General features: G+C 35.4%; 1 protein-coding gene and 1 long non-coding RNA gene across 2 annotated transcripts; both read right to left on the bottom strand.

Annotated features, from left to right (window-relative positions):
* Nucleotides 1-1,111: 1,111 nt before the first annotated feature.
* Nucleotides 1,112-5,349, bottom strand: LOC141375177 (uncharacterized). Its single transcript, XR_012382793.1, has 6 exons — nt 4,215-5,349; nt 3,825-3,968; nt 3,033-3,149; nt 2,898-2,939; nt 2,447-2,577; nt 1,112-2,108 (listed from the first exon to the last, which is right to left on the bottom strand). It is a non-coding gene; the product is annotated as an uncharacterized lncRNA (long non-coding RNA).
* A 223-nt stretch (nt 5,350-5,572) lies between these two features.
* Nucleotides 5,573-25,178, bottom strand: si:busm1-71b9.3. The gene is given in 17 exon segments (XM_068222733.2): nt 5,573-6,137; nt 6,217-6,392; nt 7,158-7,302; nt 12,122-12,277; nt 12,371-12,562; nt 12,642-12,817; nt 13,580-13,724; nt 13,808-13,816; nt 13,818-13,964; nt 14,065-14,256; nt 14,336-14,511; nt 15,165-15,309; nt 15,431-15,586; nt 15,675-15,815; nt 16,140-16,387; nt 23,949-24,063; nt 24,796-25,178. Coding segments are annotated over 17 exon segments (2,463 nt in total). The 5' UTR covers nt 24,835-25,178; the 3' UTR covers nt 5,573-6,032.
* Between the last annotated feature and the right edge of the window lie 480 nt (nt 25,179-25,658).

Genomic DNA, 25,658 nt, shown 5'->3' with positions numbered 1-25,658 from the left:
TCTTTCAAACCACCCGAACCTACCCTGGCTACAGGCTTAATGTACAGTACATACTAATGCACAGCTAATGTAAAAAGGCTATTATTAATCATGAATAAGTGATTAATTCATTATATGTGTACATAGAGTGAATGTTGATTATTTGACATTATTATTTTAGGCATCAACAGTCAAGTTCATTCACAATATTTGTACATTAATCTATTACTTGAGCTCAGTGAAGGCCATTAACACAATATTCTTCAAATCCAGATTATTTTTAATTTATTTTATGTCCATAAATAGCTTATAAATCAGTCAAAAACATACCAAAATGCAACACATTTATCTTAACAATGTCAAAAATCTTAAAATGGTTAAAAACAATACATCATGAATATACGGAATAATATATACAAATATTAAAATAATAATAATAAGACTCTGAGTTAGTTTAACTTTTTTTTTTTTTTTGCAAAACGCTATATATCCATCTTGGATATAATAAAATAAATTTGACATGCTAAAATGACTTCATTTAGATTTGTTATGTCCACATTCTTTCTTATTGAACTTTTTGTGTGTTGTATATGAGCTTGGTCTGGGAGCATGAGCAAATGGGTCATGGTTTCATAGTGTCATAATACAATTAGTTTTTATTTCACATCCCTCACCAGAGCTCAAAATAAAGGATTTACCAAATTTATCTCTGACCACACCAAACATAAACAATTAATATTTTTTTGCCATAATTTGTATATGTGTCAAAGCAAGCAAAATACAGCTGCAAACTATACTTTTTATTTAACTAAACATGTCTTAAAAAAAAAAAAATTGACATTTAAAAAATAATTATTGTCATGTACACTGTTAGACATTTCAAAGGGTTTTTACAGTAACTTACTGGCAACACTGTTGCCAGTAAGTTACTGTATTTTAGATTTACAGTATACAACTGTAAATCCGTTTACAGCATGTTACCGTAGTGTCTGAAAATGGTTAACTACTGTAAAAACCTAAGTTAACAGTTAGCTACTGTAAACCTTTTAATTTTGTCCTAAATATTTTAGAATATAATTTTATTAATATTATTTTAATACTATAGACCTAAAAAAGACACAATTACAAAATATTAACAAAATAAACACTCTTTATTTAAAACATTGGAGATGCTTAACCCAAGCTTAAAAATGTGTAAAAACATTACATTTCAATCATTCAAAATATTTTATTTTAAGAAAAAAAACATTGAAAATGACAAAGCACATTAACATACATGTACAAAACTAATTTAAGTGTCTGACCTGCATATTGTTGAGAAAAAAAAACCCCAATTGTACTAAGTACTACTGACATTAAACCAGACACAATTACAAAATATTCCATTCTTTAAAACATTAATAATGCTTAAAGCATTTAAGGAAAATGTGTGAAAATTACATTAAGCAATAAAATCAACACATTAAAAATAAATCAATCACACAAAGCACTAGAACATACATGTACAATAAAAATTTAAACTTCTGAATTGCATATTGTTGGAAAAATAAATATTTGTAACTATTAGCCGACTCAGAAACAACCCAACTTTAAAATATTACTAGTTCTGGTGTCAAATGCTCAACAAGGTCTGAATTCACATGTTCAAATGCAATTCATCTTTATTTCTATTCCACTTTTACGATGTAGATCAATGATGTCAAAGCAGCTTAACATAGAAGTTCTTGTAAATTGAAGCTGCTTCAGTCCAGTTTTCAGAATTGAAGCAGTAAATGTCACTGCTGAAAGTCCAAACACTGAAGAGCAAATCCACCGATCCACCAATCGTAGCCAAGCGATCCAGTGGCGACAGTGGCATGGAACAAACTTCACCAACTGACAAAAGTGTAGAATAAAATCCCTTGAGAGATACCAGGCTCAGTTGGGCACGACCAGTTCTCCTCTAGCCAAACTTGTGCAAGGCCGCAGTCTAGGCACCGGAGGCTTGAAAGTTCACCAGCGGGTGGTCAGGCTGGCCCATTGGATCAATGCGGAAACTCATTGATCACGTGTGTCTTTTAGGATTCACTCCTCCATGACCACCACAGCATCTGGTCAGGATTTGGCCCAGTCCCGGATTATGAAGAACTCTGGATAAGGACAAACAGACTAACATAAGCATAGAAGAAGCTTGTTTAAAAAAAATAAATCATATACTGGTTAATTATTTTGAAGCATGGCAGCTAGGTTGGGCTAGTTTTCAGCTGGTACTGAGCAACTGGCTCCTGCTCATAACCTGCTCACTACCATGTTTAAAAGATAACTAACCAGAATGTCCTGTTTATTTTTTCCTAACAAGGTTTTACAAAAACATTGTAGCATTTGTGATGGGTTGATTCACTGCAGGACAGATTAGACTATTTGTTTTATGTATTCCTAATAAACTAAAACAGACTGAATACTGATACAATTATTGAGAGTGTCTCACCTAATCCAAGTTCTCAGTTAGCTGGTGAAAGAAGGATAACTCACTGTTGTTCATGGTTGTCATTCTCTTCACTACTTCTCCTGCTATCTTCTGGCTCACTCTGGTTGTTGCTGTGCATTTTGTTTCATCCTCTGGAATTATTTATACAAAAATTTGTATTATTTTATTTATTACAAAATATTTAGGCAACATGAAATGGGGAAAAAGACATTTAATACATAGACAAATGCATGTATCCCAATACTAATTATTGTATTTTGAAATGTCTGACCCATGACAGACCTCAATCTGCTCAAAAATATTATAAACAAAGATGAAAAAACCCTACTAAATAGTTTAATAAAAAAGGGAAAAAGATTTTTTTTATTTAGCTAGCAACTAAACATGTGACACATTTGGTATTAAAAGTAACGTTACTATATTGAGAAACAAATAGATGTACAGTACTTACTGTTGTATGAGGTCCAGTTTGCACAGGCAGGCTCCCAGTATTCTATATTGAGACCACAAAAAAGCCAAAAATACAGATAAGAATACCATGCTACAATCCACAACCTCCACACAACTTTTTTTTTTATTTGTTTACCTTGGTTGCTTACTGGTCTTGCTTATTTTTTAAGCATAAGGCTGTGCTGATCAAGATGTTCCTCCAAATTGCTGTTTGTTTCTTCAGACAAAACCTGCTGCTGTGCCAGTGCCATATCTAAACAGAAAAAATATATAATGGTAACAATTATGTTAAACCAAATGTCAAGAGTTGTGATAAAAAATAATTAGCAAACAATAAATAGCAAAAATGTGGTTATTAGCATAATGCATAGAGGTAAAATTGGTTTTATATTAGCAGATTCAGACTTCCCCCTTAATAATTTAATTTCATAAAAGTATTATTTGCAAACTCTAAATAGCGAAATCATTTTAGCAGCTAATGACTATCAAAGTACAACATGCTCACGGTCAAATAAACAGTGTTAATGTTGATTTCAAGTCATACTGGCATGCTAATTCTGATCGAATATTCAAAGTAACATGGTAAACAGTATAGAGTCTTCTAAATGAACGAATGTGCGAATATAAAACCAACTTTACCTCTATGCATATTGTATAGATTTACGTTAACCTTCTTATAGGTTACGTCGCGATGTTATTTTCTCAAGCTAACGTTATAAGTTACTCTAAACCAGAGAAAAATAAGTTCACAACGTCTAATATATATAGTATTAATCAATATAAGTTAAACGTTGCACGTTAAAATGAGTTTGAGTCCAATTCAGTATAAACTTAGCTCAGTTTAGCTAACAGTTAACATTACCATTTTGCTAATAGAGGTGCTCAAATCAATGTCGAGTGTTGTCAGCACAGACAGACGCGCTTTTACCTGGATTATTTGATGGTCTTTCATTCATATTCTTCTGGGGGAAAACACTCTCTGCCGGACCGTTGTCTCGTTCTAAGTGTCCTCCAAAACTGTCTGCATACCTCTGGTTCCCTCCTAAACCAAAACCCGCTGCAACACCGGTTCCTATGTAAATAAATAAAAAGATATGACGAGAACAATGGCTAATAGTCATAAACAGTCTTATTTAAAGTAATAGTAGTGTATAATGTAATAAATTAAATAAAGGTAACATCTTAATAGATGATATATTTCTCAAATGGGCGAAATAACGCCAAGCCAGAGAAAATAATAATAGCCAACTTTATACTTTACTTTGTTCTATTCTCGTCCACAAAACATTCTGTAAAATGAAACACTGCCTCAGCTTACCAGAGTAAAGTTTGTTAAATCCAGTATGTTCTTCAGGCACACTAATAAATTGTCCTCCAGAATTGCTCCAGGGTCCTCAGGCAAAATGTGGTGCAGAGTAGTCGAATCGCCGCAAGGTGGCGTTGAAGCAGTTGTGGAAAATACAGTATAATACACAAATTTTTACAAATACAGTACATCGCTGTATATGTTGTTCGACGTCACACTAAATTCCCATAATGCAACGGTAAATACAGTTATTTACCGTAAAAGGAATTTGCAGTATTACACTGGGTGAAATACAGTAAATAACTGTGTAATTTACAGAAATGTCTAACAGTGTATCTAAAATATGCACAGTAGTCTGGCCTGGCTAAAGGTCCCAGATCACCAGTTAACTACACATAAATAGGGAGTTCATCTTCATATTAGAGCAATGTTATTTTAAAGGATGATAATTAAACCATATTAACAAAAAATAACTGTAAGCAAACGAAAGCAGGTGAAAAACACACCTTGTGCGATAATGAAAGGAAGATCACATGCACAAGGTTAATGTTAGGTCAATTAATATACTGTTCAAAGAATGGTCAAAGCAACCGGTGCTGGAGCTTTTCAAAGCAGCAAGACTGTTGGGTGCTTGAGCATAACTTTTTGTCTAGTCTATTTGAAAGAGAACCGATCACATAAGTTGTGTTTCCAGCCACAATTTTGCACAGGGAAACGGGAGCGTGCATGTGTTTTATACAATGATTATCCTCTTATTCGATATTTACAGAAATTATTTAAAGAATAAACTTACAAAGGATACTAAGAAATGCAGCATTGCAGATAGGTATCTTGTGATGGGGAGGAGCGCAGGAAAAAAAGCAGTATTTCACGGTAACCTCCCTGGCCTTCTTCTTTACATCAACGGAGACTGACAGATGCAGGATTATTTTATCCTTGTCCACTTTTGTAGAGTTTTTATACCTTTTTGTGAAGTTGAAAGCTACGTCTTCATCTGACAATTTGTCGGTATGACACAGACCAACGTTACTTGCATTACTGAGCAAATTCTGGGCACTTCACTGCATTTTTTTACTTCAAATGTCAAAAAAATGGGGTTTATTGCGTATTCCAACCAAACTCTTCATATAAATAACATACAAATCCTGAAAATCCAGAAAATATCCAAAAGTTTAAAAGATTTAAATCTTGTATTTTTCTTTTTTCTTATCTGACATTCAATTTTTCTTTGTCTTCCTCAAACCAGTAACATTTAGAAGCATGTTTACTTTTGTTTTTCCAATGCTACAAGCATTTCCTCCCTTGTTTTCCTTCTTAACAGTGTGAGCAAATGTTGATAAATGAATTAATGAAGACAGAATGTCAGGGCAGGTGCTCTACATTTATCTTTATTAATAAAAAGCAGTTTGACAGCATTTAGTCTCTAATAAACAAAACAAAAATATGTGATTATAGCAGGACAGAGCATTAGTCAAAGAAATTACATTTATTCAAATAAGCAAGCAGGCACTTTTCTGATTTTACAGTGTCTGGATCAGTAGCTTGTTCACCGAGAAACCAGTTCTAGGCCAGCTGGTAAATATTCACAATTGAAAATGACCTTTGGAATAAACTCAGGCAGCTCATTCACGTCTTCTACATTCACAAAGACTGTAGCAGTTGAAGTAGGCAAAAAACCGACACACATATAAACGTTGCCACTGCTTACTCTCAACATTGTTCAGAGGCTAAATGGAAAAATAAAATGTGTTTAACTAAGGTATGGCATCACAACCAATTGCCTGAGCAGATATGAGTAACACACAGTACCGTTACAGTGGTACTGACGCCCTAGACGGCTGGGTCAGTAACAGTAATAACTGCTGTGGCAGTGGTTGACAAACCCTCTCCATTCATGTCAGTAGCCGTAATAACCAAAGTATATCTGGACCATTGCTGGAAGGGGAAAATGACTGATGAGGTTGCTTGCATAAAATTGAACAACTGCTGAGATTCATCAAAAAGCATTTCTCACCTCTCTGTCAATGCCAGTTTCTAGCACAGAAATCCCTCCACTTACAGGATTGATAGCAAACATGTTTGGTTTTGGAGATGGTGGATCTTGGCTGATAATGGCATAACTGATATCAGCATTGTCAGTATTCTCTTTATCATCTGCATCAGTGGCTGTGACCGTCATGAACACTTCACCTTTGATGAGAAAATAACAAATAAACAGCAGGCTTGTGACCAGCCATGTAAAGATGGGGGGGACCAGTACTTTATGCAGCTGTTTCATTCCTTTGACCACACAAAGTACAAACTTTATAATTATTTGATTTTAGGTATAATTGTGTTACATATAAAACATAATACTCTGCGGTATATGCAATGAACTAATCAATCTATGGGGTATATGCACACAGACTTAATTTTCTGTCAGCTAGTCCAAGCACTTCTGGTTAACTATCATACCATATACAAATCGTCGTGTTTAAGATCTGATTTCTTTAAAGATCAGCGATCTCCACTGACTGATTGAGATACTGTAGAATTTAAAGTGGGTATCACACCAGACAAGAAGCACAGTATTGAATACCACTGATCCACTTAAGTAGCTACCTGTTTCCAACATTCTTCTAAATATCACTAACTTTTTTGAGCTCAACTAAAGAAAGAAACTCATTAAGGTTTAAGGTTTACATCTGAGAATGTGAACATTTTATTTGAATTTAATTATCCCTGGAAAATATGCCTGTAATCCGCAATGTGGGAACATTGAAAACAGAATTCTTCTGTCAAGATGACCCTTAAATTCAATGTTACTCATAACCAAGAAATCAACTTCTTGTGTATTCTTTTACATATTATAATAGGGTTCTCTGATGTGCACATTGTACAAAATATAAAGACTTCCAACCAAAAATCTGAGATATGCAATTCACAATTTAACCAAAAATTGTATGATACACCTACCCTTTTCCAAAGCTTTAGGAACACTTCCACTGAAAATACTTTGAGTGAACACTGGCTTATTATCATTTTGGTCTATCACATTTACAACAACATCCATTGGCTTTTCTACGATATTCACATCCACTCCAGTTGCATGAGCCACAAGCTAAAGACATAAGAAAAAAAAAAAACATTGGCAGTTTGGGTAATAACTAAGAGGTTTATTATTTGTGAAAATACCTTATATATATATATATATATATATATATATATATATATATATATATATATATATATATATATATATATATATATATATATATATTAGGGGTGTAACGATATTAAAACCGAACCGAAATATCGCGATACACCAACCACGATACGTATCGCGAAACTCTCGTGGCGTACCGCGGTACTCTCACGCCCCCTGCTGCCCATTGTTGAGGTTGACGTCACTTGTCTCTAACTAATTGAACCAATTTAAACACATCTTTAATATCATATTTGATTAAATTGTTTTAGTAATGATGAGGATTTGTTCTAAATATTATATTCTAAAGTTAGTATTTTAGTGCATGTTATGTCATGTGACTTGAGTAAGCATCACACTCGTTACTACTGGACACAGGATGGCTGCTTCACATAGTACTGAGATTGCAGATCCCCCAGACACATTTAAGTCATCTATGTGGAAACATTTTGGTTTTCCAGTTGAGTACAGGAATAGAATTCGTGTCGTAGACAAAGCGCCTGCCTGTCTCAACTGTTTCACGAAACTTACTTGTAAGGAAAAACATTTAAAAAGTGTGGTAATTTCACAATGTGAGGGTGTAAGCAACAGAACTGCCAACAAAAGTGATTTAATGTACAAAAGTAAAACCAGAATAATGCCCAAATATACAAAAAAAGAGAAATATTTACACTAATAAAAATAATATAATAAAGTAGCAAATTCAAACAAAAGTATCAAACAAAAATTTGTTAAACTCGAGCAAGGGGGTGATAGTGAAGACAAACTAAAGAAATAAATATAATAAAACAATTCTAACTCATGAATAACCCCTCTTACCTCACTAAAACTGATGAAAAAAAAAAAAGGTCTTCAGCGCTGTGCGCCGCATTCTTCCCTATACTGATTAAAATAAACAAAGATGACCTTCACCTCTTACCTGATGTCTTTAACAATACATTTTCTACGTGTTTGCAAAATGGAAATCGTATGACATTTTCCCTATCCACCTTACACTAAGACTGAACTTGAGGAGATAGAGCTAGATTGTCGGAGCTAAAAAATAATATACAAATCAATTGAAATAAAAATGTACAAACCTCACAAAATTTCTTAAAGTGGGCAAAAGTAATGCAAAATAATTTTACCCAAACGAAAGTTAAGCAAAAACAACGAAAATCATAATCATGTCAGAAAAATACACGAAAAACGAGATCAAAGGAAAAAGCGCTCTCTCTCCCGCTCTTCCTGACATGCTTTTTACATTCCCGCGATGCATCGCCAAATGATGATGGATCGGTCTCCTGACCAATCAGCTGTCAAAAAGGCGGACCTACAGAAATGACAGGCATCAGCTGTCATGAAGGCGGACCTACATAAATGACCGGCATAGAGGGAGCGGGAGAGAGAGAGAGAGATCGGGAGGCAAACATACAGCCGGCTACAACCCTATTATTAGTTTCAGACACAACCGCAATGTATTTTACTGGTGAATATGTCATGAAAAAACACTTTACAAACACAGTATATGTATATTTTTCATTAATTTAAACGGAAACCTATCTATCTTAATGAAACCATATAATTAAAAATGAGCGTCTGTGTCAGCACAGAGATCAAGCCTCTCATCGGAGAATGTGTATATTATGGTGTTTTTGAAGAAGATCTTTCACTAGTCTACACTGCAGTTATTTATGTAATTTTAGTTTACTTTGTTACGATGGCTGCACTAAAGAGAATAGTTTTTTTTTTTCTGACTAGTCTATATTGGAGGTATTTAGTTACTTCTAGTTGTTTACTCTGGTATCCTGACTGTACTAAAAATGCGGTGACAAAGTTAATAAAGAGAAAGTTAAGATGTTCTTGTTATTAAGTGAATTGTCCCTTAGCATTGCTGTTAACATGACATCAACCCTAACCCCACAGCAAACAGAAACCGAACCGTACCGAACCGAACCGTGGCTCCAAAACCGTGAACCGAACCGTGCCTTTTGTGTATCGTTACACCCCTAATATATATATATATATATATATATATATATATATATATATATATATATATATATATATATATATATATATATAATAATATATATATATATATATATATATATATATATATATATATATATATATATATATATATATATATATATATATATATATATATATATATATATATTAGGGGTGTAACGATATAGATATATATAGTTGAAGTCAGAATTTTTTGCCCCCCCTAATTATTAACCCCTCTGTTTATTTTTTTAGAAACACATTTACAAACATAATAGTTATTTCTAATAACTGATTTATTTTATCTTTGCCATGATGACAGTAAATAATATTTTATCAAATATTTTTCAAGACACTTCTATACAGCTTAAAGTGACATTTAAAGGCTTAACTAGGTTAGTTAGGTTAACTAGCTTAGGGCAATTAAGCTAGTTATTGTATAACAACGGTTTGTTCTGTAGAATATCAAAAATGAAACATAGCTTAAAGAGGCTAATAATTTAGACCTTAAAAAGTAAAAAAAAACAGCTTTTTTTCCAGCCAAAACAATACAAATAAGGCTTTCTCCAGAAGAAAAAATACTATCAGACATACTGTGAAAATGTCCTTGCTTTGTTAAACATAATTTGGAAATATTTAAAAAAGAAAAAAATGTTCAATGGCGGGCTAATAATTCTGACTTCAACTGTGTGTGTGTGTGTGTGTATACACAAAAGGGTTTTTGAGACTCACTGTATACACACAGTAATACCAACGAACTGTTGTATAAACACAATATCACACTCGTAGCATTGCGATGTGGCTGTATATCGTCACTGGTGGGGGCACTAAGGCACTTGGCCATACAGTCTTGTGCCAACGCATTCCTCCCACCAGTGCCAATATACAGTCACATCTCACTGCTACTCATGTGATATTGCTCATATATTATCATGTCTTATGCAAAGGTTTGGGCACCCCTGATCATTTTCATTATTGCAAGCCATAGCCTGCTGGCCTTTCAAATCAGTAATTTCATTATATTTTATACCCTAGGGAAAAAGCAACATTTCAGTTCTGACATAACCTTTATTTAATCAACAGATGCTATGCAATTTAAGACATAACAAAAACAGACAGGTGCAAAATTTGGACACCCCAACAGAATAACAACATCAATCTTTTGTATAGCCATGTTTTGCTGAAAGAACAGCCTGTAGACAGTTCTTATAGCCAAGAACAAGTCTCTGAATTCTCTGACAAGGTTTTCAGTACTTGCCACACATCTGCACAGCATGATGGACACTCCACCATATTTTACAGTAAGGAGGATATTCTTCTCCTGAAGTGCTGTATTCTTTTTTCGCCATGCACAGCTCCTATAGTTTGGCATCTGTCCACAGTATATTTTTCCAAAATGATTCAGGCTTGTCCAGATGACCCTTTGCATACCTCAAACGACTCTGCTTGTTTGAAGAATGCAGAAAAGTCTTCTTCTGCATCACATTACATTTACATTTACATTTAATCATTTAGCAGACACTTTAATCCAAAGCGACTTACAAATGAGGACAAGGAAGCAATTTACACAACTATAAGAGCAACAATAAATAAGTGCTATAGGCAAGTTTCAGGTATGTAAAGTCTAAGAAGGAAAGCATTAGTAATTTTTTATTTTATTTATTTTTTTGAGTACAGTTAGTGGTTTGTGGTATAGCCAGAGAGGCAATTGCAGATTTGGAAGTGAAGTGGAGACTAAAGTTGAGTTTTTAGTCGTTTCTTAATAATAGCGAGTGACTCCGCCGTTCTGATGCAGTTAGGGAGTTCATTCCACCAACTGGGCAGATTGAATGCGAGAGTTCGGGAAAGTGATTTCTTCCCTCTTTGGGATGGAACCACGAGGCGATGATCATTCACTGAACGCAAGTTTCTGGAGGGCACATAAATCTACAGAAGTGAGAGCAGATAAGAAGGAGCAAAGCCAGAGGTTGCTTTGTAGGCAAACATCAGAGCTTTGAATTTGATGCGAGCATCAACTGGCAGCCAGTGCAAACGGATGAGCAGCAAAGTGGCATGTGCTCTTTTAGGTTCATTAAAGACCACTCGTGCTGCTGCGTTCTGGAGCAGCTGAAAGGCTTGATAGAGTTAGTTGGAAGCCCCGCTAGTAGAGAGTTGCAGTAATCCAGTCTGGAGAGAACAAGAGCTTGAACAAGGAGTTGAGCTGCATGTTTAGATAAGAAGGGTCGGACTTTTCTGATGTTGTAGAGTGCGAATCTTCCATTGAGCTGTTCTGTGTAAAGAGTGTGGTGGACTGTGACACGATCTACAATGACATTATCAGCAGCAAAATGTTCCTGGAGCTCTTTGGAGGTTGTCTGTGGTTTGTCTGTGACCACTCTAAAGCTTTTTGATAAAGTTTTCAAAGAGGTAGTGAAAACCATAGCGTATCTGACGCTATTGCTCCAGCCGGAAGTAAGAATACGCAATTACTGCTCAACCGGATGTGCGTGCTAGCGTCCGTGAAAAAGGCCAATAAGGAGAAGCACAACTAGCAATCAGCTATCTTAAATATCTTAAATATCCTTTATTATGATGGGTTGCACCTGTTTTAGGATTGTTAATGTTCACTCAGTCACTCAAATAAATTTTATGTTGTAATCAATTAACATTACTTGACTACAGGTTTTGAAATCCACACAAACTTTTGCACAGCCTATTTTCAGTCTTTTCATTTTGTTGTTTAATTGTTCAAAAAGTTACTTACTTTGTATGAAGCTTTTGTTTCTCTGTCAAGTTTCTGAGTCACACTGACCCACCCTGATAGTCTTTCTATGAGGAAAATCCCCTTAGGCTCCAGATCTGCCCCTTCACCAGTGATCTTGTATGCAATCTGATGTTCAGAAGCAAAATCTGACCTTATCTAAATACAGAAAGCAAAAAAACATTATAAAAACAGACAAATCTTCTCATCATCCACCTTATTTTCAGCAGTTTGTTCCTAACAATCACTGACCTGGACCAGCCTCATTGGAAAAGGACCTTTGCTATTCTCAGCTACATTGATTGGAGGAATAATCCAACCTCTCTCAAACTGAAGTGCAATACCATTGCCTTCTGAAACAGTAATAACTACTGTGGCAGTGGTTGACAAACCCTCTCCATTCATGTCAGCAGCCGTAATAATCAAAGTATATCTGGACCATTGCTGAAAGAGGAAGATGACTGATGAGCTTGCTTGCATAAAATTGAACAGCTACTAAGATTCATCAAAAAGCATTTCTCACCTCTCTGTCCAGGCCAGTTTCAAGCACAGAAATCCCCCCACTTACAGGATTGATTGCAAACATGTTTGGTTTTGGAGATGGTGGATCTTGGCTGATAATGGCATAACGGATATCAGCATTGTCAGTATTATCTTTATCATCTGCATCAGTGGCTGTGACCATCATAAACACTTCACCTTTGGTGAGAGAGTAAAAAAATATTTAGCAGACATGACCAGCCATGTGAGGGGGTGGGGGGTGAAGGGTGGGGGTTTGGATTGTGGGGGGGGGGGGGGTTGGGGTACCAATGCAAATATTTCCCACTTTTAACCTCAATACAAACAATTATATTTGAAATGTTTTAATACAAATATTATAATTACTTGATTCATGTTTATAGGACTGGTATTAATGCCAACAGTCATTTGAATGTGTAAAAACATAACACTGTGAGCCAATAACTCATTAAAGGGATAGTTCACCAAAAATATATATAAATTAAGTCATCATTTCCTCTACTGTTTCCAAACCCGTAGGACTTTATTTCTTTAGTTGAACACAGATATTTTAACGAATGTTGGAAACCGGTCTCCATCACCTTCTGTAGTTCCCCCCCACCCCCGCTATAGATGTCAGTAGCTACCCATTTCCAAAATTCTTCAAAATATCTTCTTTTGAGATCAACTGAATAAAGAAATCTATTAAGGTTTGGAACCACCCGAGTGTGAGAACATACTCATTTTGGAGAGAATTATCCTTTTAACCTGAATGTGAGAACACTAAAAAGAAAATTCTTCTGTTAAGTAAGCCCTTAAATTTAATGTTACTCAAAAAATATGCAGTTTACAAGGGTCACCCACTGTGGTCAGATAATACAGAAAATTTTGTTTGTGCAAAAAGCCTATCCCTGCATTAAAATGATGAATGTAATCTCAACTAAAACTGCATCATCCACCTACCCTTTCCAACAGCTTCCGGTACACTTCCATTGAAAGGGTTTTGAGTGAACACTGGCTTATTATCATTTTGGTCTATCACATTTACAATAATCTTCATTGTTTTTTTTGCTGAACGCCCATCCACTGAATTAGCATGCGCTATGAGCTAAAGACATAATAAATATGAGTATGTTATGTACTGTTTATTTGAAAAAAAAATAAAGGTTTTATTTTAAGACATCAACTTACTTTGTATGAATTTTTTTTTTTCTCGATCAAGTGGCTGAGTCACACTGATCCACCCTGATAGTCTGTTTATTTGGAAAATCCCCATAGGGTCCTGATCTGCCCCTTCACCTGTGATCATGTATGCCATTTGAGTTTCAGGAGAATGATCTGACTTTAACTAATCATAGAAAGCAAAAACATTAGAAAAACAGTCAAAACAGACAAATCTTTTCATCATCCTCCTAACTTTCAACAATTTACTCGCAAGCATCACTGACCTGGACCAGCCTCATTGGGAAAGGACCTTTGCTATTTTCAAGGACACTGATTGGAGGAATAATCCAATCTCTGTCAAACTGAGGTGCATTATCATTGCTGTCAGTAACACTTATAACTGCTGTCGCAGTGGTTGACCCACCCTCTCCGTTCATGTCAGTAGCCGTAATAACCAAAGTATATCTGAACCATTGCTGAAAGAGGAAGATGACTAATCAACTTGCTTGCATAAAATTGAACAACAACTAAGATTAATCAAAAAGCATTTCTCACCTCTCTGTCCAGGCCTTTTTCTAGCACAGAAATCCCTCCACTTACAGGATTGATAGCAAACATGTTAGGTTTTGGAGATGGTGGATCTTGGCTGATAATGGCATAACTAATATCAGCATAGTCAGTATTCTCTTTATCATCTGCATCAGTGGCTGTGATCGTCATAAACACTTCACCTTTGGTGAGAGAGTAAACAATAATTAGCAGGCATGACCAAGCCATGTGAAGAGGGAAAAAAAGAAGAAAAAATGACCAGTCCTTCATGCAAATATTTTACACTTTTCACCACACAAAATAGAAATTACTCTTTATATTTACTCAATTCTAGTTTAAGTTACAGTTTTATTTATTAAAATGTTTCTAGGACTAGTATCCCTTTTTTGATGTCACCAATTATTTGTATGTGTAAAAACATAAAACTGTGGGCCAATAACTCAAATCGATAGTTAAACCAAAAAAAATGGTACTTATACTCCATTCTTCCCTAATCTGTAGAAGTTTCTTTCTTCTATTAACCACAAAAGATATTTTAAAGAATGTTGAATATCCATTGACTTCAATAGTCTATATCAAATATTCAATGTTACCTATAAACTAAATAACTAATAAATAATCAACTTGTATTTTGTCATACACATTGATAAGGTTCTCTGATGTGCACTTTATACACAATATAAAGATTCCCTAAACAAAAACGGAAGATATGCAATTCACAAAGCTCGTCCCACTGTGGTCAGAAAATACAGAAATTCATTAGCAAAACAAAAAAGCCTCTGCATTAGAGTACTGAAAGTAAGTTCGCCAAAAATAACTTGTATCATCCACCTACCATTTTTCGCAGTTTCAGGAACATTTCCATTGAAAGGATTTTGAGTAAACACAGGCTTATTATCATTTTGGTCTGTCACAGTTATGATAATCACCATTGGCTTTTCTAAAATATCAATATCAACACCATTTGCATGAACTACCATCTAAAGACATAAGAAAACATAGGGATGTTAGGTATTATTAGAGAGGTTTATTTATTTGTATTCTTTATTAATTTACCAACTTGACCAAAAAAATAATAAATAAATAAACAAATCAACTTACTTTATAAAAAGCTTTTGTTTCTCTGTCAAGTTGCTGAGTCACACTGATCCACCCTGATAGTCTGTCTATTTGGAAAATCCCCTTAGGTTCCAGATCTGCCCCTTCACCAGTGATCTTGTATGCCATCCGAATTTCAGAAGCATAATCTGACTTTATCTAATTACAAAAAGCAAAACATCAGAAAAACTGAAAAATCAGACAAATCTTCTCATTCACTTCATTTTCATTCCTTACTGTCACTGACCTTGACCAGCCTCATTGGGAAAGGACCTTTGCTATTCTCAGATACACTGATTGGAGGAACAATCCAACCTCTCTTTGCTCTCTTTAAACATGATGTAGACTTTGGAAATGTCAGAACTAGATCATCAGAGGGAGATTCCACCTACAAAAAGACAGTAATGGATACAGTAATGTAACCTTTGTGTTCAGTAACTTTTATTTTAATATTATTTATACATAATAATAATAATAATAATAATAATAATAATAATAATAATAATAATAATAATATTTCACAAACATCAGTGGAAGATTAGGTGAATTCTCTCAATTCAACAATGATTAATCATAACATTTGTGCTGTTTTGATTTTTTGTTTTAAACAAAATGAGAAAAACATGATCGCTTTAATTCCCAATTTGTTTAAAAATAGCACCACACTTTGTATCGTGTTACACATTGCTGTTTTAGAAAGTAATATCTGTACCTGTACAGAGGTGCTATTCATCAATGTATTCACGTCATGATCCTTATGATAATGAACACATTCAACTCTGACAGAGACCGTGTGCTTCTTGCCACTGGAGTCGCATGCAGACACTAAAAACTCCTTGGGGCCTTCATGAAGAGTCACTGACCTCCTCATCATCAGAGTCCCATCCCTGTTCAGATCAATCTCCTGATCAGTGGACTGAAAATCTATTCCTGTTCTTCCATCACATGTGTTAAATACGACTGACAACAAAAGAGATTCAGTTAGTATTAGCAAACAATTTTGTTTCTGTTTCAAATATCTAAAAATCTTGAATCAAGAAGCATTTTATAGACAAGAAAAACTATTCTCTGGTTTTCTAGGAAAAAGTCAAAAGAATTCAAATAATTAAAAATAATCTTGCTTTTGTTTGAACATCAAATTATTTAGCTTAATCCATTTTGCAGAATATGTTGCTTGTTTTAATGTAAAACTTACTTCATTTTGGAATATTGTCTTTGAAAAAAAGCCAAATGTTTACTTGCCTAGAAAATGCTTCTTGATTTAAGAATTTTTAGATATCTGGGCTAAAAACAAGATCAAAAATCTAAGTAAGAAACAAAGTTTGTTTTTCAGCGTTTATGAAAACCTGCATCTGTATAGGGAAGAAAATGACTGTGCAAGCACAATTCTATGTCCACCAAGTTGTGATTGTTAATGTCCAGCATCTGATCACTCTCAGTGTCAGTGATGAAGAGTTATAGCAAGAAATTTAATAAATATTAGAAGAAATGTTGAAAGAAACAATACAACTTCTGTACAATATTGCATCTCAAACAATTACAGAATATTTGTGATAGCTGTAATTGCTGAAAGATTCAACAAAAAGTGTAAAAGTTATATTTACCCACTGAATATTAAGTGACCTGTGGCTCAGATTAGAGCTAATGACCCAAAAGACTAAAAACATTATGTCATCATTTAATCATCCTTCATTTCTTGCAAACCTGTTTGATTTCTGCATTCTGGTGAACACAAAAGATATTTTGAAGTCAGCTGGAAACCTTAAGCCAAAGTATTTGTTTTTTTCTACTATGGATCTAAATGGTTACAAGTTTCTTTAACACATCTCCTTCTATGTTCAACAGTATAAAAAAAAGGTTTGGAACCACTCGAGGTAGAGTAATTCAAGAGTTCCCACTTAGCTTGTTATGCTGTCCCGGAAGAGAGCCCTGAGCCGACAAGGTTCTCAAGCCCTGGGCTCTTTCCCGTTTGCAAGGCGAGAGGGGAGTTTAAGCTCAGGTACATCTTGAGAACTCCCTTGCTGTAGTAGCTAATGAACAGCTAGTGATTGCTCTTAAGAGATAACTACTTACTAGGAGCATGTCTATGGTGCCGATTTGGATTGGTCAATTAACCTAAGTTGCATGTTTTTGGATGATGGGAGGAAACTGGGGAACCTGGGGGAAACCCCAACGCAATCTCACGGCAATTCGGTACTTTTTCATCTAGTGGCTAATTCGTATGAATTCGTACAATCTAACTCATACAATTTTGTACGATTTGCTTATCACCCAATGACGGTTGGGGTTAGGGGTGGGGTTGGGTGCCACACCTTCTTTTTAAAAGACTTAACTAGCCACTAAACCAGTGGTTCCCAAAATTTGTGTTGTGTGCACCCCTTTCTAATATTTGACACATGTCAAGCACCCATTTCTCTGATTAAACTCTGCATTTTAACAAAATACACATATTTTCTCTATACATGATTAAAATAAAAATAATAAAATATGTGAATTTAATGGACTAGCTTTTATGAAGTTGACAATTTTCACATCGTCATTAAGTACAGACAAAGGTTCATCTGGCATGTTTTTCATCGCTAGAGCTTCTTGGTGGATGCTGCAGTGTACCCAGTTGTCTTTTAAGTGGGTGTGTCTTGTTTGTAAGTGTAGTTCAGATTTGTACTTGCCCTGCCAAAATTAAAAAAAAAAAAAAAAACAGATGAACGAAGACTGCATCAGATCATGAAGCAGATCAATGTGGATGTTTCTTTTGAGCTGTCAGTGCAGAAATAAACAAAACAACAGGCCTAACACAACATATTATAAGATTAAAATATGGAAAAATTATCAGATAGTTACTTCGGTCAATTTTCCTAACGGATAAACACCTCTTGGTCATTTTTCAGCATGCTTTCACTTTCGTATTAGACATAATATCCTGCCCTACTCTTCATATAGCCATATATATGGCTATTACACAATCATAATACACTGTGATATAGCCTGGGTCGTTAGTTTGTTGGATTGTTTTGTTTTCTCACTACAATCAATCCGCTCAATCGAGCAGAGAGCATCTCATTCAGGCGATCTTGGGCCGATTGATTTGGCGCGGATCCCAGCACGTTTGCTGGATTCATGTATGCCAAACAAACCACGTTAACGGGGAAACGAAACAGATTCTGAAACAAACGTCTATGTGTAAAAGCACCCTAAGATTGTATTTGCATGCAATTGACAGAGAGTCGCAGCCAAGGTAAACTTTTGTGAAAAGACAGCATCTGTACACCATTCTGTACACTGGCCCGAGCGTCTCGCCTCGGCCGATGTAGATGGTATATCCCTACTGTCACATGACTAATGTGAAAAGGCAGGGCTATTGTGACACACGTGGAACAGCGAGATGACTATGCACAGGTTGTAAATTACAATTTATTATGTGTTTTTTTTTTTGCTTTTCTTTAAGTAAATTTCTTTTCTCTTAGAAATATGAAATGTGAAGTTTACCCAAAATAAATGTATAAAACTAATAAAAGATAAAACTTTCCGCCATTACAAGCATTTTCTTGCGCACCCCTGGTGGTCAGACTGCACGCCCCAGTTTGGGAACCACTGCACTAAACTGACAAAACTTAAAATACTTACGTTTCCTCGTGAGATCAGGCTGGAAACCCACGTGAGCACAGGGAGAATGTGTAAACTCTACACAGAAACAACTGCTGGCTTGGTAGGGACAAGAACCATTGACGTTCTTGCTATGAGGCAACAGTGCTAACTACTGGGCCACCGTGTCACCCATCTAGGTAAGAAGGAGAAGTAGGGGTGGAAGGGGGAATTCTTCAAAACGAAGATGGCTGTAATATGGAACTTAGGGTATTTATAGTGGCTTGGCAATCGTCTGATTGGTGAATCATACATTGAATAATGCGGGACCAACCGAAAGCAATCATAAGCATGTGATCCTCTTAAAAATTAGTTTATAAATAAACCTTATCTAGTGAGTAAATTATCAGTTGAGTAAAAGGGAGAACTATCCGTTTCATTTTTAAGTTTAATCAGTTTAACCGGTTCTCTTTTTCTACACTTTTTTTTTTACCTTATGCTTTATTTATTCTTTATTTTTGTTAGTTATTTTTCTCTTATTGATTTTCAGCACTGACTCATTTTCACTTGTTTTTTTTTTTTTTTTTTTTCATTTTCTACTTCTCCTGTAAGGAGTCTGTGTACTGTAAATGTGTTTCTGGGGTCAAAGATGGCAAAAGATAAGCATCAAGTGTTTTTTTTTTTTTTTTACTATTTGCATATTCCTGCAAAATCTCTGGTTAATTCATAGAAGCGCATAATTGTTGAATTTCCACCAGAAAGACACAGTACATACAGCTGAGCTTTGAGAGAGGCATTTTAAGTTTTAAGTTTTCAAAGCACAAGCAATGGACCCTTCGCTAAGCCCCACCTTCCTTAGTTATTGTTGCTACGCCTGACAAGCTTTCATGCCTGTCATGGCTTTTTCAATGTGTGTGTGCTGGTTTCAGACATGGCCAGGGATATAATGTCATTTTTGGCGAACAGGTGAGATATCCGAGAAAGCCAGACAAAAAAAGACTGCAGTATGCATTACAGGGGTATATTCACCACATAATAGGCAACCGATTAGAGAATAAATCAATCAAAATTGAAGCTAGCTTAGCCTAGCCACCTCATATGTTAACCATTCAACAGCTTGGCTCATGCTCGGCAGGAGAGGTGAAATTTAAAAATAATCTAATAATAACAAATGAAACCGTGATTTTTCTATTTTTTAGCCAAAAAGCCTGATAGATTAATTGGTGTGCAATGAAATGTAGCGTTACTAACCGACGAGAAAACACGCATGACAGTGCTTTTACATAGTTCATTCATAGAAAGAGCAGCCAGAAAGGGAAACTGATGGATTTGTGCCAAATATTAGCATCATTGTACCATAACAATGTACATTTACAGTAAGTTACCTATTACTGTCAGTAAATTTGTGTGCTCTTTATGTATGACTGAAAAACTGCTGGTGGTAAAGTATATTGATCGCAGCTGCTCAGTTTGTGATCATATCTCGGTTTTGTTCTGTTGATTTGTAATTTCAAATATTCGTAGCTTAAAACAGATGGAAATATGAAGATCAAAGTTAGCAACAGATTTGCAGATTCATATTTTCCGGATCAATAATTCATGTCATTATGACCTATTCGCTATTAGTATGACTACGTTACTAACGTTATGGCGAAGGCTTAAACAGAGCATTACTCATAATATCGAGCGAAAAAAAGGAATTAGACAGCTGTGAAACATAACCAGCTTTGTGTTTTTGTAGGACACACAGTTTAGATCTGTTTAGAGTAGGAGGTGTGTGAGTTATTGCCGCCTGTCTATCACTGAATGTGTCAGAAATATCAAAACAAAACCAACCTAGCTCCACTCCTTTAGCGCCCCTCACACAGCTTGATCCACGCTGGCGTTTCTCCTCTTGGGTTTTAGGTTTTGAAAAGGGAAAAAACTCCACCATCCTGTGCAAACTTTAAGGATACCGGGTATCAGATTTGCACAATACATATGCACTCGCTTGAAAGCTTGACAGAGCCCCTGCGCGTCGCTACAGTTGCTACGATTGGTGGATGGCGGTTGACCCTTCGCTAAGCCCTGCGCTCCTTAGTTACTGTTGTTACGCCTGTCAAGCTTTAGTACCTGGCATGTCTATTACAATGTGTATGCGCCAGTGTCAGACATTCCCAGGGATATAATTAGTCATTTTTGGTGAACAGGTGAGATTTCTGAGAAAGCAGACAAAAAAGGACTGCAGTATGCATTACAGGGGTATGTTCATAACATAATAGGCAACAAATTAGAAAATATTTTAATCAAACTTGAAGCTAGGTTAGCCTAGCTGCCTCGTACGCTGAGCATTCAGCAACTTAATTCATGCACAGCAGGAGAGGTGAAATGTGAAAATAATCTTATAATAACAAATTAAACCGTGACTTGATAGACTAAGGCCCAATCCCAATTGTACCCCTTTGCCCTTCCCCTTCCCCCTACCCCTAATTTTGCACGTTTATGTAAAGGGGTAGGGGTGTTCTAATTCTCTTTAGCTTGAAGGTGTAGGTCTAAAGGGAAGGGGTAGATAGCCCTTCAAGCTGAGATTTTTCAGGATCACACTCGAATCCAAGGGGGTAAGAAAATTTCCCAGAATACACCAGCCACAACGGCAGCATGACTGCACCCGGAAGTAAGGAGATCTACAAATTAATTTTTATTTTTTATTTTTTTGGTGTGTTTACATTGATCAATATAGTCACTGTGTAAATGCGCAGTATAGTTACAATCTGAAGGAAGAGCTCACGATGACATATGATGACTTGTGCAGGTGCTGCAGTGGTGTTCCATTTTTTAGGGGTAATTTTTGAAGCTCTTCCCCCTTCACACTTGGTTTTAAAGGTCAAAGGGAAGGGGTAGAGGTACACAAATAGAATTAGGATTGGGCCTAATTGTTGTGCATTAAAATATTACATTTCTAACCGGCAAGGAAACACACATGAACAGTGCTTCTACATAATTCACTCATAGAAAGAGCAGCCAGAAAGGGGAAATTGATGGATTTGTGCCAAATGTTAACATTGTATAATATAACTGTCAGTATGTTTGTGGGTTTTTTACACAGTTACTATTCAAGTTTGCAGTAAAGTGCAAAAAACAAATAAACTAAAATGCAAATCAAATTATAAATAGCAGAAGTGAACAAGTACTAACAGCAAATATTAATCCAACAACAAATATAAAAGCAGACACTAACCCGGCATAACGCTGTCACCAATGACTAAAGCTCCAAAAGACAAGTGAAAACATTAGTGAATTGACATGAGGGTTATAAATGGCTGAAAAAACTATCAAAAGATTGATCGCAAGTACTCAGTTTGTGATCACATCTCGGTTTTGTTCTGTTGATATGTAATTTCAAATATTCGTAGCTTGAAAGAAATGGAAATATGACTGGATTGTGCTTGCTCTTACAGCTATTGTGAGGAAACAGAGCAGTGCTCATAATATCAAGCAAAAAATGTAAAAAGACAGCTGGGAAACATAACCTGCTTTGTATTTTTGCAGGAAACAAAGTTTAGATTTTTTTTAGGGTAAGAGGTGTGTGAGTTATTGTCGTCTATTCCTGAGTGTGCCAGGAATATCAAAAACAAAATCAACTTAACAGCGCTCTTTTAGTGCCCCTCATTGCTTGATCCATGCTGGCATTTCTCACTTTAGGTTTTGGAAGGGGAAAAAAAAAAAATTTAACAAGCCCGTCCAACCTTTTAGGATACCGGGTATCAGCAGTGGTGGAAGGAGTATTGAAAAATCAAGTACCATTACTTGCCCAAAATGTAGTACAAGTAGAGTAAAAGTATCTGTTGTAAATCTTACTCAAAGTATGAGTAAAAAGTAGACATTTCAAATGTACTCAAGAGTAGTGAGTACTACGCTGTAAAAAGATGATGCATTTACCTGTCATTTGTGCATCTGTGTGTAAACGTAACATTCTGTAGTGCATTGAGTTATTGCCCAGCTGGCAGACAACATCATATGACGTTAATATTAGATTAGATTTTAGGTTGCGACGCCAGGTGACCAAAATTCAACATCTAGCCAGCATCTAAAGAGTATACTATTTTGATGTCCAACGTTCCGACATTGATATTTGGTTGATTTTAAGTTGTTAGAAAGTGACCAAAATTCAATGTCGAGCCAACATCTTCAACCAACGTCATATTGAGGTCAAATACTCACATTTATTTATAAGTTATGGTAACCAAAGTACAACGTCTGATAGAAATCACTGTGGTAACGTCCACACAACGTTACGCTGTAACATCATTAGACGTTGATAATTGGTTGCTTTTAGGTTGGACGTGGACATTGACATCGACCTGATGTTGAGTTCTGAAGTCAAACCGATTTTCATTTACAAATAATTCTACAACGCCCCCATGACGTTATGGTACAACGTTAATCTGACGTCAAGTTGACGTCTTGTGCCTGCTGGGTATTTAAGGCCATTTCAGTCCTCATACAGTAAACATCTGTCGTCTTCCCATCAGTGACATGCATCTAAACAGTCTCTGTGTCAATGCGTGTAAAGAATTTGGACATCTTCTTAGAAACTTTTATTGCTTCCAAACAGTTTGCCGCAATTATAAAGTGCTCATGTCTTGAGGTAGCTCATTATGATGCCATTTGCCTTATACAGTATATTTGATTAGACAAATCACAGGACTGTTTTTCCTGTCTATGGGGATTAGAAAAATTTAAGTAGTGACTGCAGGTTAAAGGAAAGTAGTGGAGCAAAAGAACAGTGCTAAGCTGCATTTTGTGTTTGGCGGTTTTCAGGTGTGGCTTATCGAAGTTTCAATTAAGAAAGTAGTCATGTGCAGTGGAGGAATGACGCACTAAAAGATTGCTCCACCCCCAAGAGAGTAGTACCCGCTCAATGTTTAGCCACTTCTATTGACAGGAGAAAACCGCTTACCTCTTCCGAGTCTCTCTCCCCTGTGAAGGTGATCTTTGTGGACTTTAAAAACCAGCAGATTCGATTTAAAGCCAGGTGTACATGGAGACTCCTCCGCCAATCCATATGACAATATCTAAATTGAAACAAATTAGATTGTTTTATATAACATTTACAATAACATGGTGCTCTAATGGTTTGAAGTTTTTAAATTAATTCTAATTTAATGTCAAAGAATCTACAGCAGATGGATAATTGTTTTTTGGCCACTATAACTATTCAAACAAAGGTCTCAATAAACAACCACCACACCACAAACAAGTAGATCATCCACACTAACTACACACAGTATTTAGAACCAAGGGCGCCTTGGGGTTATGTGATTGTTACAGTCATGTGTAATATTTGTAAACATCTTTTATTTAGAATTTCATACGTAGGACAATATTAAACTAGAAAAGTAAAGTTCGTAGACAAACTTCATGGTGGTTTGGTCTCTCTCTCTCACCTTAAAGAGCAATTTAAAGGCTTAACTAGTTAGGTTACAAGCCAGTGGGCCACCAAAGTTTTATCTGTAGAGGATTTAAAAGAATAACTCATTAAGGCAGCTAATAATAAAAAAATAATAATAAAAACGTTTTTTAAAAATGTAAATACTTTTTTTTATTAATCCAGCCAAATTACACATATATTATATGTACACTGTGAATTTGCTTTAATTTCCATGTTTTGTTAAACATCAATTAAAATGTTTGGATATAATATAATATATTTGTTTTCTATTTTACTTCATATTTTATTGCAATATATATTTACACATTTCTTTTTAAAGTCACTTATATAACAACAGCTAAAAATAGACTCCTACCTTAAAAATCACAAAGAGGGTTCCCAATCGCACACTCATCGTATCTGTTTGAAACAAAATGTCTTGAAAGCTCTTTGAGAAATCACTTCCTGACTGGTTGTTCAGACTCCACAGCTATTGTAGATGTTTAAAATGCCTCCACCGGGGGTGTTTATATTCTTTACTGTGAGCTGCTTGTAGGCTGTGGCATTATTGCACCATTACATAAAGTGCTTGCACAAACATGCACCGTGAAAGTCTGCAACCCTTCATTGTAATAACAGATTCTTTTGAATACATATTTAGTATAGAGCTTTCTTTAGAGAGCTTAAAGGAAAGTTTCTGGGCACACATATTTTTCAGACAGACATCTGTTGGGGAGCACAAACATTTACCAAAGTTACATATTTTTTTAAATTACTTCCTTATTTCTTATTCCTAACTTGAATACCTAAAACACATTAAAAATCTTGTAACTTCAAACAGAACTATTTAACAGAATATGAAGTACTTACCTCAACTCTTTCAACTAGAGATCAAATTTGCAATGAAATCTAAATTAGTAGATAAAGAGAAATATGTTACTAGTAAGACATCAAACTGACTTTATAAGTTATTGACTTATTTAATAATACAACTAAAACACAATTATACAAGAAGGGACTTTACAACAACATTATGAGGATCTGTTGATGGTTAAGTGGTGGAAGACATCAAGTTAAATACTAAAAAATAAATGCTCAGATACAATCATCAGAAGATTTAAATTACAAGAACAATAAGAATGAAGCTTCTTTATCAAAAAGTGGTTGATCGGGCTGCAACGTCCCTCATGAAAGTGGATGCCAACATGTCCTGTCAGCAAGAACTACTTAGAGTATATA

The sequence above is a fragment of the Danio rerio genome, chromosome 7 (genome assembly GCF_049306965.1).
Source record: "Danio rerio strain Tuebingen ecotype United States chromosome 7, GRCz12tu, whole genome shotgun sequence".
Taxonomy (NCBI): domain Eukaryota; kingdom Metazoa; phylum Chordata; class Actinopteri; order Cypriniformes; family Danionidae; genus Danio; species Danio rerio.
The sequence above is the reverse complement of the archived record's forward strand: the minus strand, read 5'-3'. Positions and strand labels throughout refer to the sequence as shown.